This window comes from Hydra vulgaris, chromosome 15, assembly GCF_038396675.1.
Source record: "Hydra vulgaris chromosome 15, alternate assembly HydraT2T_AEP".
Lineage (NCBI taxonomy): Eukaryota > Metazoa > Cnidaria > Hydrozoa > Anthoathecata > Hydridae > Hydra > Hydra vulgaris.
In genome coordinates, this window is record NC_088934.1 from 52,669,280 (window position 1) to 52,685,039 (window position 15,760).

At 27.5% G+C, this 15,760-nt stretch overlaps 1 protein-coding gene across 3 annotated transcripts in view; it reads left to right on the forward strand.

The window, feature by feature from the left end:
- The first annotated feature begins 2,855 nt into the window (after positions 1-2,855).
- The window catches only part of LOC101241855 (putative leucine-rich repeat-containing protein DDB_G0290503), a 30,352-nt gene continuing 17,447 nt past the window's right edge, over positions 2,856-15,760 (forward strand). The window contains exons 1-7 of one of the 3 annotated variants that reach the window (XM_065820645.1): positions 2,856-3,010; positions 5,913-5,999; positions 12,947-13,540; positions 13,719-13,880; positions 13,974-14,061; positions 14,504-14,756; positions 14,959-15,034. In XM_065820645.1, coding sequence (XP_065676717.1) covers positions 3,008-3,010; positions 5,913-5,999; positions 12,947-13,540; positions 13,719-13,880; positions 13,974-14,061; positions 14,504-14,756; positions 14,959-15,034 — 1,263 coding nt within the window. In that variant the 5' untranslated portion in view covers positions 2,856-3,007. Of the gene's footprint in view, positions 3,011-3,122; positions 3,272-3,829; positions 3,884-5,912; positions 6,000-12,946; positions 13,541-13,718; positions 13,881-13,973; positions 14,062-14,503; positions 14,757-14,958; positions 15,035-15,760 lie in introns of those variants that run through there. The other 2 variants (XM_065820646.1, XM_065820644.1) reach the window with 2 other exon arrangements.

The following is a 15,760-nucleotide window of genomic DNA, read 5'->3' on the forward strand; positions in this document are numbered from 1 at the left end:
CATCCGTCATTCTGATGATTTGATTGTTGATCTATATTTATTTTAGGAAAACCCATTTTCGAAAAAGACCGTTCTGCTTCGCAGCTCATTATAGGTTTTGTTAGGTGAATTTTAAGAATTTTATAAAGATTTGAAAATATATCAATGAATTTTTTTTTTTTAATTAGTGTCAACATTTCGGAAGCAGTGATACAATCATTTTTTTAAAGCATACTATATCTAAGTAATGCTGAAATTGATTGCATTCACTAAATAGTACTTCTCCGATACCATTTTGATATAATGACATTACGGACTCCATGATTTAATTTTAATAACTGAACCTCTTTTGCCCAGGTTCATCGAAAATTTGAATTTGTCTCCAATATCTTTAAGTACAAAATTTTTTTTTTAAGTTCAGACCCCAATTTATCCAACAAAACATTAAATACCTCGATACGAAACTTATCCTTTCCAGTCGAAGTACCTCTTCTTTTTTCTACATTCAAATATATTTTGGTTCTTACTTTTTTATGCATATCACTAAAGTTTTCTTCGACTTCTGGACTCATTTTGGTTACGTTGTTGTTAACGTCTATTAATTTTGGAATAACTCCAGTGAATGGAATAAAGTATATCCTTCACATATATCTAAATTAGGAGTTTGTAGTACTTTGTTAACTTTATTAAATTGCTTTAAGATTATTTTGTAAAAGTCTAATTTTGTAAAAAAAACTCTCTATTTCGATATGCATACATAATAAATAATACATTATTTCCCATATTACAGTTAAAACTGTAGTTTCTCGCTTCATAAATCTTTTATATAAACCTTTTGCCTCTTTCAGCAAATATATATTTAAGGGTATCAATTATATTTTGAAAGCTAACTTTAACCTTTAACCGCATAAACTGACTCATAATGAGAAGACTATATAGTGGTGCTTTTTTGGTGAAAATACCAGTGATGCTCTTTCGCTGAAAATTTTCCAACGGTGTGGGAATGCAGAGAAATAGGTGTAAATGTGTTGAAATAGATGTAAATAGTTCCAAAATAATCTGTTATTTCCATTACAACGTATACTGCCTCTAACTTAACCAAATTTAAAGAATGCGCAATACAAGAGGCAAAATCCTCTAATGCGTTTTTTTTTTTTAGTACTTGTAAACCTGTATATTTTTCCAAAAATATTTGACGCGTAATCGAATGATTGCCCACGGATGTTTATAATAGAAAGACCTGCATTATTTAAAAACTGAAATACTTTTGTAAATAGTGTCTTGCTGGTGCGATTTGCAATCTGTAGAAAGGTTGTAAATAGCATAATCATTTTCCGTTATAACAGTATCTTAATATTATTGCCAGCTGATCTGTGTGAGCAATGTATAGCGAGAAATCTACAATAAGGGTATAATATTTTGTATCAATAGTGTTTGTCTGCTCAGTAATTCGTTTTAAAACTTTCTACACTATCTCTATATATACAGATTTTTGTCTTGACATTCGGTATCTACATTACCCTTAGCAGTTTGCTCTTCATTTAGTTCTACATCATCAGTTACATATACCTCTTTTAAACATGTTATTTTTTTTTTGAATGATTTACCTACTTCGACAGTGTTGGATTGGAAAAAGCTGGTTAATTTTGATAATGTTTTAACTGCTTGCGCTTTTTTTTTTGTTCTTGACTACCACTTGTTTTCCATCCAAACATTTTTAATTATATTTATAAGCCCCAAACCTTCCAAATAAATTTCAAAGAAAAACAAAAAGAAATTTGTTTACTAAAAATATGAATATGCTTAGATCGCTTAAAAATGAATTTTTGCGTTAAAAAGTATTTTGCATTATATAATATACATTTCCGAATAATAATACAAAATCAACTAAACTCTTAAAGCCTTATTAATTTTTACGCCTCGCTTTTAGGCCGGATGAATAAAAAAAAGCATTTGCTTTTACTTAGTAACTGGTCAGCCTTACGTGAATAAAAACTTGGAAAATTTTGATGAACTTTTTATTCACGTAAAGATGAACAATTACTAAGTAAATTATTTAACTTTACGTTAATAAAAGTTTTAGCAAAACTGCTTAGTTTTTATACACGTAATGCTGTTCAATTACTGAGTAAAAGCAATTGCTCATTTTTATTCACACGGCCTTTTGTTTCGCACTCTTTGCTGAGATTGCACCCGAAATGCACTGCTTGCAGCGATTTAAAAAGTGCGTTTATCTCTTAAGTATTTTCAGTGGCGGTTAATTTAGATTATTTTTAATTGTCTTATTCCTTAAGGAATACAAACTAATGTCCGCTTGCACTGCACTGCGCTAATTAGCGCAGTGCAGGCTGACATTAGTTTATAGTTTGGTACTGGGACTCTTTCTCATTGGGGACCCTTTTTCTCTTAAAGGTTTTAGGCTTCAGTCTAATTAGCCTAATGGGAGATCCGCTACTGTATACTGGTCATCAGGAAGAGTTCTCTTCCTTCTACTAATTTATTATTGCTCTGTTCTTTAAGAACATTGAGCACTCTATTTGTAAAATACACTAACATAATTTACATATATATATATATATATATATATATATATATATATATATATATATATATATATATATATATATATATATATACATATATATAAATATATAAAGGTTGGTGCGGAATAAACTGTATTTTTACGGGTCCAATTAGCTAGTATGGAAATAACAAGGTAATTGATATATTATCTTGTTATTACCACTCGATATATTTATTATCTTATTAAAAAATATCGATATATTATTTTATTTTAAAAAAATTTTTCAAGTTACGGAAAAAATTGAGTCATCATTGGAACAAAATACTTTCGGTTAAGTTTATTTTTTACGATTAACTTTACTTCAACTATCCGGTATTAACATTCCAAGCTCAGACGATTTTATTTATTATTAGTCAAAATAATGTCATGCATGCACGTGGAAGGTTCATTTAGAACAAAGTATTTCTTCCGAAATTATAAAGAAAGAAAATATATTTATGACACATGGTAGAATATCTTTATAAGTTAAATAGAAAAGTTTCTTTTATTTCTTTTGTATTAAATATTTATAATTAGGTTAGAAAAATGAATTCAGCGTTTGGTAAATAAAACTGTTGCTATACGGAATAAAATATATTTTGAGTGCACAATAACTATGTAACATTCTTTTATATGGATAATGTATTCAGGTTGGAGAATACCTTTTAGATACCAAAAAAAATAATTTTTTGAATCTAAACTACTATCTTATTTTATACACAGTTACTGGTAATAAAAATGTACTTTTTAGGTTTTTATGTATATTATCATATATATACTTTTAAATTTTTTATTTATTTGAAAATATTTTCTATTACATAAGCTGAGATCCGTTTTTGATTAACCCTAGCATAAAGAAAATAAAATAACTTTGAGTATAGAGTAGAGCAGGTAGAATATGATTATTATTATTATTTGAATTTTTAATACAAAAATCTACAACAAACAAATAAAAGTTACAGTAAATAAGAATAATTTAATAAATCATTAATTTGCAGTTTGGTGTTGCTAAAGTGCTAACAAATAGTTATCAAACAGATCAAAATTTCACTAGTCAAAAAGATCAATTTAATGTTATAATTAGGACAACAGTTTTAATCGTAAGTTTAAGAAACAAGTATGTAAGAATGATAGAAATTGTATACTTACAAACAAAACACTTTATAAGAAATTTCACTCTCAAATGAAAAAAATAATAATAATAGTAGAAAGGTGAGACATTTAAATTTTGATAAAATCTACTATTAAATGTTATGTTTTAATCAAAACTTTATGTTTCTAGAGAGTATCATTATAAGTAAATGGCTGGACATTTCCAAAAAATCACACATGGAAACTTGTGTATGTTTTGTCTATTATTTTCATAATAAAAAAACTGGCAAAATCTCCAATTTGCTCTCATTTAATTCTAACCTATATAAATATTTTGTAAACAAAAAATAGTATACTTAGTAATTTGAAGCACAATCACGCACAGAACAGAAAAACTCAAATTTTAGTAACTAGATAGATAAACTTTAATTTCTTAAAAAATATAAGTTTCAGCGTTATATATATTTTTTAAAATAATGTTTTAAACATTAGTAAAACTTTATAGAAAGTTACAGGTTTAAACTATGTATCATAGAGTAACAGCAATTGTTTAAATGCAGATTATGAATGATCACTCACGGAAGTTGCAAATTTGTTAATTTTGTGTAGATATTTTTGAGAAAATAAATTGCTTGTGAGTATTTTAAGTGAAATATTAAACTTCTACAACTCATATTTAATATATTTTCGATGAGAAATGGCAGTCATCAATTATTTTTAGCTTAAGTATAGCGTTTTGAAAATTGTTGTTTATTTTCAAACTGTAGCAATATTATTATGCAAAAAAATTAAAATGATCAAAATGCACACATTTAATTTATTCAGGTAGTCTAAAATATGATAAAAGTATTATATATGTTTTTTAAGAAAATCATAATAGTATGCATATTGCTTAAAGTCCCAGTTTTTAATTGCTAAAACAAAGAAAAATAAAAAATCACGCACAGAATTGGAAAGGCCTATGTGTATATATATATATATATATATATATATATATATATATATATATATATATATATATATCCCCTCAGAACTGCCAACCTAGAATAGTTAAATTGTTTGAGGCTTTTGCCAACCTTGTTTTTAATTCCAAGGGCTGATGAGCTGGCATATAGAACATTTATTTCTAACAACTTTTTGGCCACAAACCAACATGGTTTCACCCATGGTGTTGAATATTAGAATCGTTTGATTTAACTTATTAAAATGGTTTGATCTAATTACTTATACTAAGAGTAATTACTTATGCTAAGAGTAGGGTTTTGATCTAATTACTTATACTAAGAGAGTTTTAACATGCTTGTAGTTTTGCTTAACTTTGCCAAAGCATTTGATTTTACATTTTTAAAGATTCTGACTTTGAACATGGTTACAGTCAATTTTTGTGGAACTATCAAATTGCAAAGGCTTTTTTAAATTTGTATGCTGTTTTTGGTATTTTTAAATGCACACTCAAATATTTAAATAATTATTTTCCTTAACTATTCTTATGTGAGACTTCATTTGGAGAATTGCTCAGCAGCTAGGGACCCTTTTTATCTGAAATAATAAACATTCTTGAAGCTGTTTAAAATCAAGCCATATAACTTGTCACATCTCTTCAAATCATTAAAACCAAAGACTGCTGGTCTGGAATTCATATCTAATCACATGCAGATTGATGTCATTAAAGTGATCTTATCCAATATTACAATATTTACTTCATAAGTAAAGTCAAATGGGTTGAGTTATAATCTAACCTTAACTCATATAACAGTCTATAAAAAACTCATTCAAACTCAAGATAAAATATAAATAATTTTGGCAAAAAATAATTTGTATTTCTTTAACAGCTTGCAGTTAAGCTTGCAGTGACTGGTAAATTTTAACACGAGCAAAATTCAGTTGCTTACTGGTAACGATTATTGGAATAAAATTTACTTTTCTATATTACTATTAATAAAACTTGTTTAATATTTTATTTTCGAGTTTGATAAGCTTTTATTGAAATTTTAGTTTTTTTTTTAATTTAAATAAAAAAAGAAAACAAATTTAAAAAACAGTTTTAGTCTCTTTTTATTACTGATAACTAAATAGTTTGATACTCTCTATTATAATTATAGATGGCTGTCTGTAATCATAAGTGATGATGAAAGTAATAACTACTAATAAATATTAACAATAATAATAAAAATGAAAATAACAAAAAAGTATTAATATTATATATATATTGAAATAAATATTAATATTTTATATATATATATATATATATATATATATATATAAAATATATTTTTAGTTACCAAGTCAAGTAGAAATGAGAACAAAGTTTGAGTTTGATTCAAATACTTCAGATGAAGAAGATAAAAAAAATTTTGATAAAAATGTAAATTATTAATATTTTTACACAAGTTTAATAGTCGTTTATTTGTTCTTTAATAACTATTCCGAATTATTTATGTTTATATTCATTTTAAAAATATTTTTTTGAAGCACTAAAAAGCTTCAATCAAATTGATGTTAGGTTACTATAACAACTATACCAACTGACTTTTGATTAATTTACTTTGATTGTTTTATGTTGTTAAATTTTGACTTAAAGGGATAATTTATTTTATTGTTGATTAAAACTTTTTTGTTATTTCTTTTGTTTGTTTGTTATTTAAGACAATTTTGCAATTAATTTATTTTTTAGAGTTGAATAAAAAAATTTATCAATGAATTTTTCATGGTAATGAAGTTAAGTAAAACATTGAAGTTTTATAAGAAATTCTTTAACAATATTTTTGAAAAAATTGTTCAAATAATAAAAATAAAAAATGATACAAAAAAAAAATGTTTATGAACTCTCCTCAAATAAAATTGTATTTAGTTTTTTTTTACTGTACTTTTATAAAAAACTCAAACTCTAAGTTTTAACTTTATATATAAATAAAATACTATTTGCAAAAAAATGTTATGAAATAACTTTGATGTTATCAGTTAATTATTATTTATGTGTTGTGCTATGTTTTTGATATTTGATTAATTTTACTCAATTTACACAGTTATTTAAAATATAAAAACAGTTTAATTATCTTTCAGTTTACATATTTTTTTGATTATTCATGTCAAACTAGTTAAAACTGGTATTATATATATATTGATGGTTTTACAAAATATAAAAACTCTTAAAAAATAATATTGTTAATCAGTTATTACTTTTTTTTACTTTTAATGTCACATGAGCATCTTTTTCAAATAATACTTTCATGTTTCAAATTTGTTAAGAAGCATTTTTAACAAGCTTTTACAAAAGTTGATTGTGCCAGCTTTATTTGATCAGATTAATTTAAAGTTGTTAAAGGACACATATATATAAGTGATGTCATCACTTGTGTATTTGTTACCCACTAACATTACTTGAACTAATTAGTACAGAATATTGAGAGCGGTTAATCTATTTGTACAGAACACCGAAATTGGTTAGCCTAAAAGTGCTTAACCTGTAAAATGGAGAAAACTTTGGGGTAGAGTAAGGCTTGGCTTGAAGCTGGCAAGAGAGAATAAAAGCTTCCATGCCTGCCATAATAGAGAAATTATAAATTAGTGGCAATTTTCAGCAGTGAGACAAAATTCATCAGCCCAAGGTCAATCACAACAGTCAGTCAATTCCAGTACCTAACAGTTCTTAGGTAGTAAAAACAAGTGCAATGAAATGAAGTCTGTTCTTAGGTAGTAAAAACAAGTGCAATGAAATGAAGTCTGTTCTTAGGAAGTCAGGGGCTATTCTAGACGGTTTTTGACAGCGTCAACCATATTTGGGCACCGATTTGGGCGTCGTCCAAATTAAAAATTGAGGACTTTTTTTTTTTTACGTTTTTTACGGCAAATTTTTTCGCAAAAAAATGCCAATATTTGGCAATATCTCTGCTAAATTTCACCGGGACGGGGGGTACTGCTGTCCAAATTTTTTTCCTAGAACAGCCCCTGGTAGTAGTAACAAGTGCAATGAAAGAATATGATGTAAACTAAGTGCAGAATAAAATTTTTAATAAAACTGTAGCTTTGAACAACCTAAAAGAAAACAAGGAGAAACTTAAAAAGTCAAAGACAAATCAAGAAGTGAAGTTAAGATATATCTAAACTACTTTTTTGTTTTTTTTTGTTTTGTTATTCATCTCCTCAAGGCCATGAAGGCCACTACAGATGAGGAGGCTACTCAATAGTGGTTATAATCCTCTCTCAACTCTATAACTCCGAAACACGAACCTCGACGAACAAGGTCGCTGCGCGGAGAAACATTTGAGTAAACTATCTGAGTTTAAGATAGGACTTATTGAGATTGAGAAAAACAAAAAATCTGAGCTATAGAGCCATCAAGATCAGTAATACTAGCCAAGCCAACTAAGAAGGAGAACAATAAAGAACTAGAAGAATGGTGGTTGAGTGAAGAGGTTCTAAGCAAATATACCTGAAAGAATATTCAGATGACTCAATTCTGATTCCATTGCAAATAGATAAGCACTAAAGTATATGCCATGGCTGTAACTATTAAAATCTTTGCGGTTCAAAGAATTTTTGACATTATTGACAATATCCATTATTACAAATATTTAAAGATGAAGCTGCCAAATTTAAATTAGTTTCACAGAGAGCAAGTAAGTCTTGCAAATTTTGAAAAAGGTAAAAATTAACATATGACAATTTACTTCAAAGACAACAAATATTTGTAAAAGGTTTTAATATTGAAACTAATGATTTTAGTTTTTTTTTTTTACATTATATTTTTAACTAATATAGAACTTGATTCAATCATAAATACTCTATGGCAATAATCTAGTTGAATAATAGTGATAATAGTTGTAATAACCAATTAATATAGTTGCATCATGTAATCTCAAAAATACACACCAAGCACAAACAGGAACACCTTCTATGTGCATCATGGCATTCTCAAGTTTTAAAGCTATACCTTAATATAGAGGTACCAGAAAGAGTTGCATAGCCACTTCCAAGAAGGCACAAGCAAAAACACATTAGTACAGTCAAAAAAATCCAGACTATATAAGAATGTAGCTGGACGCAGTTAGATCTACCTATGATATGTGTTTTTATTGAGACACTATTTCTAATTCAAGTGCCCTAGCATTTGGTTAAATATAAATTAAATTGTATTTTAAGTCAAATTCTTTTAGTTTTTGATAAATATATATATATATATTTATCTATTAAATAAATAAATAAATATATATATATATATATATATATATATATATATATATATATGTATGTATATATATATATATATATATATATATATATATATATATATATATATATATATATATATATATATATATATATATATGTATATATATATATATATTTTTTTATGTATATATATATATTTATATGTATATATATATATATATATATATATATATATATTTATATGTATATATATATATATGTATATATATATATATGTATATATATATATATGCGTGTGTATGTATGTCTGCAGTATTTCAATAAACAATTTATAATGATTTTTTTATTTTATTTCTGGTGACAAATATTTTTATTTTATTTTACTTAATATTCTTATATCAACAGATTCATCACCACTTATGGCAGTTACTACAAGAAGCTCTGCAGAGGTATGGCTCATTAGGAAGGCATCTAAACAGCTCTCATCATCAAGATTGGCAACAAATAGAGATGTCCTCCGTTGTCTCCTCTTTCATCATCTGGAAGAGCATCTCAGAATAAAGGAGAGCATTGATCATATAATTCAAGAGCTGATTGTTGTGTGGAATAAGGCAAGAATCCCAACACATAGAATTGATTCTGGTGAAAGAAAACTTCGGAAATTATACGATTCCTATCAGCTTCTAAAAAAGAATCGAGCTACAGACCTAGAAAGCTGTAGAATTAAAGAACAGATGTTTAAGGACACACTTTATGAGCTTTTCGACTTGGCAACTAAAACCGCAATGGAGACAATAACCATTGCTGAAGATGACAAAGGTAGCCAGAAAGAGATCTCGAGATGAAGCATTTGATGCAAGGTTATTAAAACAGCAACACTCCAGTGGTCCTGTCTCAGCCAACATCAGCTGTTCAGAAGACAGTCAAGACAGTGATGATGACCCGAGTTTTGAGATTCTGTCTTCTGCATTGCAATCTTCTACACCAAAGCCAAAACGTCTGAAAAGTATTGTGTCAAGCCCAAAAGTTGCTGGAGCTTTGGATAGAGTTAACCTTCCAGATTGCAAAGCTATGTTTGTTATTGCTTCAGTGGTTAAAGCACTACGACATCCTCTTGCAGACTTAAGTCTGTGTCAAAGTACAATCAGGAGATCTCGAATGTCTACTTGTAAACACATAACTCAGAATGACAAAGACAACTTTTCCATTGAATTTCCGTTGCTTCTACACTGGGATGGGAAACTGCTTCCAGATATTACTGGTTCAAAAGAAACTATGGACCGCGTTGCAGTGATTGTAACTGGAAATGGTTTGAAGAAATTGCTAGTGGTTCCAAAAATTGGAAGAGGAACAGGAGTGGAACAAGCAGCAGCTTGCTTAAAGATCTTGGATGATTGGGAAATTCGAAACAAGGTTTCGTCTTTGACACAACATCATCCAACACAGTATTCACAAAGGAGTATGTGTTCTAATCGAGGAAGCCGTTGGTTATGAGCTTGTAAGTATTGGTTGCCATCACTATGTTCTGGAGGTTGTTCTGAGCAATGTCTTTACAGCTCTCTTTGGTAGAACAGGGGGTCCTGAGGTTGGCTCGTTCAAACAGTTTCAAAAGAAGTGGCCATATATTCAGCAAGCAAGATTCTCTTCAGCTAAATATGAGCTCTTTATTGGAGATATGGAAGTCCTTCGAAAGGAAATGGTAGCATTCTACACCAAAGCCATCAACGAAAAACAACCTAGGGAGGATTATTTTGAACTACTTTGGTTTTGTTTGGTTTTCCTTGGGGAGGCTCTGTTGGTGCTGAGATAACATTTCGTGCTCCAGGAGCAATGTATCATGCTTAATGGATGTCTATGCTCTGAAATGGTACTATTTCAAGATCAGCTTTCTCTGACTGTTCAAGAGAAAAAAGATCTAGTAGAGCTTGCATTGTTTGTGGCATTAATTTATGGAGGTTTTTGGCATGAAGCTCCTCTGGCTGCATATGCTCTATTTAATGATGCTCAAATGCTGAAACAGTTCCAAAAGTATCCAAACCGCACAATCGCCGTTGCAGCTTTTACTGCTTTTTCTAGACACCTTTGGTTCTTCTCAGAACATCTTATAGGTCTGGCATTTTTTGATTGTCGGGTTGATCTGGATGTGAAGAGGGCCATGGTAGTTAACCTCCAACTGCCCAAAACAGCTCTAGCCCTAAAGAGAGTAGATTCCAAGAATACCGACTTCAACAGACTAAAGACATTTGTGACTATGAGAACCTATAGTTTATTCGAGTTGTTGAGCAGTACAGGTAGAGAAGAGGCCAAAGACTTCATTTCAAAAAATCCTAAATATTGGGAAGACAATGAATCATATCAGAAGTTGGCAGAGAGAGTCAAAAGAATGAAAGTTGTTAATGACTGGAGTTGAATTGGAATGTGGAATTGCATTAATTCGACAGTGCAATGAATCGATTACAAAGGATGAAGAACAAAATCAGTTCCTACTTCGTTTCGTTCAACATCACTGCCAGCTATACCTTACTTCATCCAAGGAAGCCATGTTGGCAAAGATAAGAAGTTTGTTGATTAATAAACATGCATTTTTCAACATATTTACAATATTCTTGCTTGATATTACATTTTTGTTTAAAAATTACGAAACATTGAAATACTTTAATGAAAATTGATCTAATGATCTATATTCTTTAGATACTTTGCAAGCATTCCTATTTACCTAATTTAAATTGTTAGTTTCTTAAATTTTTAAATTTGATATTAAATAATAGTGAAACTTAAATTTTTTGATTTTTTATGATAGTGTTCAAAATGTCTAAGTTTTTAGCAACCCCTAAATATTATCATATTTGCTTCAAATTTGACTACAATATTACAAATATTAATAGGAACAAAGGCAGCCTTGTGGAGCAATGAATTTCAATAATTTATAATTTTGGACCATCCTAATATATATATATATAAGTCTCGGCAGGAACTGCAGGTGATAGTCCCCACCCGCCTCCACACTTGGTTAAGTCAGTTTACTTGGGTAAATAAAGTCTATGCAAAATACAATTATTTATACACAGTAAAACTTATGTTTTTAGGTTGAAAACATCTAGCACATTTAAAATAAAATATCACTGTGATCAAAACTAAATTAATATATGCACTCATAGACTTAATCTAAGAGAAAATATAAGATACGCTCATATTTAATTGCTTAAATAAAGTCTTCTTTTATAAGCAGTAATTTGTTTGTTTAAGTTTGAACTATGTAACACATCTATGTAACACATGTCTTTTCCTTCATATCCCTATCTCTCATGCCCAGAGCTATATTTCAGTGTGATTTTTAAACTTTTCAAATTAGAAAAAAATTTCACATAGAAAGAGTAACTAAAGAATTTTTTATAGTTGAAAAAAAGAAAATAATTAAATAATATTTATAAAATAATCAATCGTTTTAATAAAAAAATAGTATATACTAAAATTGAGTTAAAAAGTTTGGTCTTATGAAACATTCTTTTTAACAATTTTTCTTTAAAACATTACAATGTTTAAATAAATATCAGAAAAATAATTGTTGCTGATGATTCTTTCTCTGATATATATATATACCGTATGATAAAAAACGCGTCACTAGCAAAACTATTTCTAAAACATAATCATGATAATCATTTTATTTTCTCCATAATTTACTTTATTTAAATATTTAACAAAAATTGTAAAAATGCTGATCCACTCAGGCGGCTTGCATCACCTATTAAGTTTATTTTATGAAGGCATTTTACTACTTGTTCACTTATTTACTCTTGTTCTATTTATTTACTCTATATATATATATAGGTAATTTGTATTAAAAATACTTTTTTTCAAAAACAATACTTTTAAATATTGACAATGATTGGTTAGCAGAAAAATAAGGAAAAGTATTGCCTACAGTTTTTCTACTTTCCTTAGATTACCGACCAACTTTGTTACACCTCATTTTTTGTATTTTTAAAAATAATAATATAGTTAAAATTGATTTACATTGTGTTTGTTTATTTTTGTACAAATACACACATCTGTCTGTTTCTGTTTCTGTTAGTATTTAGTATTATTTTCTTCATTAAAAATTATTATTAAACCAAAAAATAATTAAAATTTTAAATTTAGAATAACAATACTTTCCAGGAACAAGGTATTGCTTTATTACATGAAAATAACATTGAACCATTTCCTTTGTTCAATAAAGAAACAATAGAAGAAGAAAAAAAAGAAGAGTGTTTTAAAAAAGAAAATACTGAATCAGCAACATGTTTTATGATGGATTTAAAAAACAGTTCCATTCAGGATGCAGAACATTTAGATACAAGTTTTAAAAATAGTAGTCATATTGATACACTTAGTGACAGAATGGTAACTATGGATACTGTTCAAACTATTGTTTCAAATCCTAATGACTTTCCATTGAATTATCATTTATCAAACAATAATAAAAAACTTTCAAATATAAATTTACATTCTGAAAATTCTACTGAAACTAATTTTGTAGAAAACTTAGGAAATTTAACAGAAGACATTGATAGACGAAATTCATTTAAAAAGGAATCATCTGACACTGATAGAGTTGTAACAGAAAATGATTTTCCAAGTTTTTCTCATTCTGGCACTGAAAACAAGAGAAAGAAGAAGAAGAAAAAAGATGAATTAAAAATTAAATTGAGAGACTTAGTTACACGATTATCTGTTGAACAGAAAATGAGTGAGGTATATTTTACTTTTGCTTGATTTTTGGAAAATTACTCATTTTAAGTGTTTTCATTTTATTGTTATCCTATCATAGGTGACAACACTTTTTAAGTTTTCAATTGATATTTTTTGTTGTAATCAATCAATAAAACAAGTAATAATAACTTTAATTTACAATAACTTAATCATTTTAAAGCATTTACGAAATCAAATTCAAAAAGAAATCAATGAACAAGAAAAACTTACACACAAATGTGAAAACCTACAAAAGGAGATAACTTTGTTGCACAAAGATTACACCGATCAACAACAGCAATATGCTGAGTGTTTGCGCACAATGAAAGAAGTTCAAGATGCTGTAAATTTAATAATAGTTCATTTTCTGTTAAATATTTTTTAATTAAAAAAAACAACTTTTTTCATTTTTTTATTATTATTTAATGTTTTTTAGTATGCTGAAAAGACTGTTGCTGTTGAGAACTACAAACAAGAGGTTATTGAGCTTCAACTTCAACTTCAAGCTTCTGAAGGAAATCAACGTAATTTTTTGTTGTTGTTCTTAGTGTTGATTTTTTTGGATGACCTTTAAAATATTTTAATTAAATTGGGCTATTTTTTTTAATATTGGGAGTATGTATTGAAAATGAGCTTTTTTTGAGCAGCTGTAAAAAATTCACTGGTAAAAAATTGTCTTTTAATGTCTCCGGTGATTCAAAAGCAGGGAAATTGGGTACCATATGAGTTTTAACTCATATGGGAAATATTGATAGTCAGTCAATTAGTTTCTAAGTGCTTTTAAATCATTTCCAGTTGTTTAAAGTGCCTAGAAACTAATTGACTAAACTCTCAATGTTTTTGCAAGCTCTTCCTATGTGTGGGATGGGTCTTCATCAAGTCATGTCTCAGATGTTATTAAATAATATATATACACATTTATATATAATTTTTATCATATTCAAACAATAAATGTTTTTGTTTTAGGTTTGATTGAAAGTCTTCGTCAAGATGCTTTGGATTCTCATCTACTTTTGGAAAAATTAAAACAAGCTCATAAAAAAGATGTAGAAAGAATAGAAGAAGAATATTTAAAACAAAAAGTTTCATTGCAAAACGAAATGGATGAATTTAAAATAAGCAAGCAAGAAAAAAATAATGAAATAATGAAGCTTCAAAGTACTATTTCCCTTCTAAAAGACGAAGTTCAAGAAGCAAATGAATTGTCAGAAAAAACAAAGTAATTCAGACATGTCTCTTTGTTAGTTTGTTTATCATGAGATTTTTCGTTTAAATATTTAGTCTTTCAGAAGTTTGTTGTTTTGTTTCTCTTTGTAACCAGAGGTTTTAGAGGTATAAATCTGAGAATAACTTTTTCTCTCTCTGTCTTGGATTAGAATGAAAGAAGTTGTTATTAATTATATAAAGATTTTTTTATTTAGGACCAAATTAGAGCAAAAGTGTTTAAAAGTCAAAAAATTGAAATCAGAAGTTTCCATTTTAAACAATGAAATATCTGTAAGGTTTTACTTTGTTTTTACAACTATTATTATTGTTGTTATTGTTTAATTATCATTAATTTATTATATTCATCATTATTATAACTCAATATTATTATTATCATTTTTATTATTATATATTACAAAATATTTTTGCCTTAAACTTATTTTTTAATTATATATTAAAAAGTAAAACCATTTTGTCAAATGAGTATTTCTACATAACCAGCAAATATATTTTTAATATTTAGTTGAACCAATTATCTTTACTATGAAGAGTTCAAAGTAAAATGCGTTTATTTCCATAATTGCAGTTAAATATTTTTAACTTTTTGAGTTTAAATAATGGAAGCTTTTCTTTTAAAGTCTTTTAAAAGATATGCTTCCATTCAATTTTTTGTAAAATGTGTTTGTAAAATATAAATGTGTTTTAAAAACTTAAATGTGTTTTGTAAATTATTATATATTTATTATAAGAATATATGACAAAAATTACATTACTGAAAGCTAGTAAAAGGTGTACACAATATTCACGCGATATATGCTATGCAAATTAGGTGTATAATGATAACAACCATTTAATGAGTATTTTACACTAACCTAATTTACTTCAACATATTCCTAATAAACATTACTTGCTTTAATATAATTTTTGCCCAACTAGAAAATGAAGTAAAATTTCTGCGCAGATATCTTTTCAGATTTCTATATATTGCTTTCTAAAATTATAATTTAATATACATGT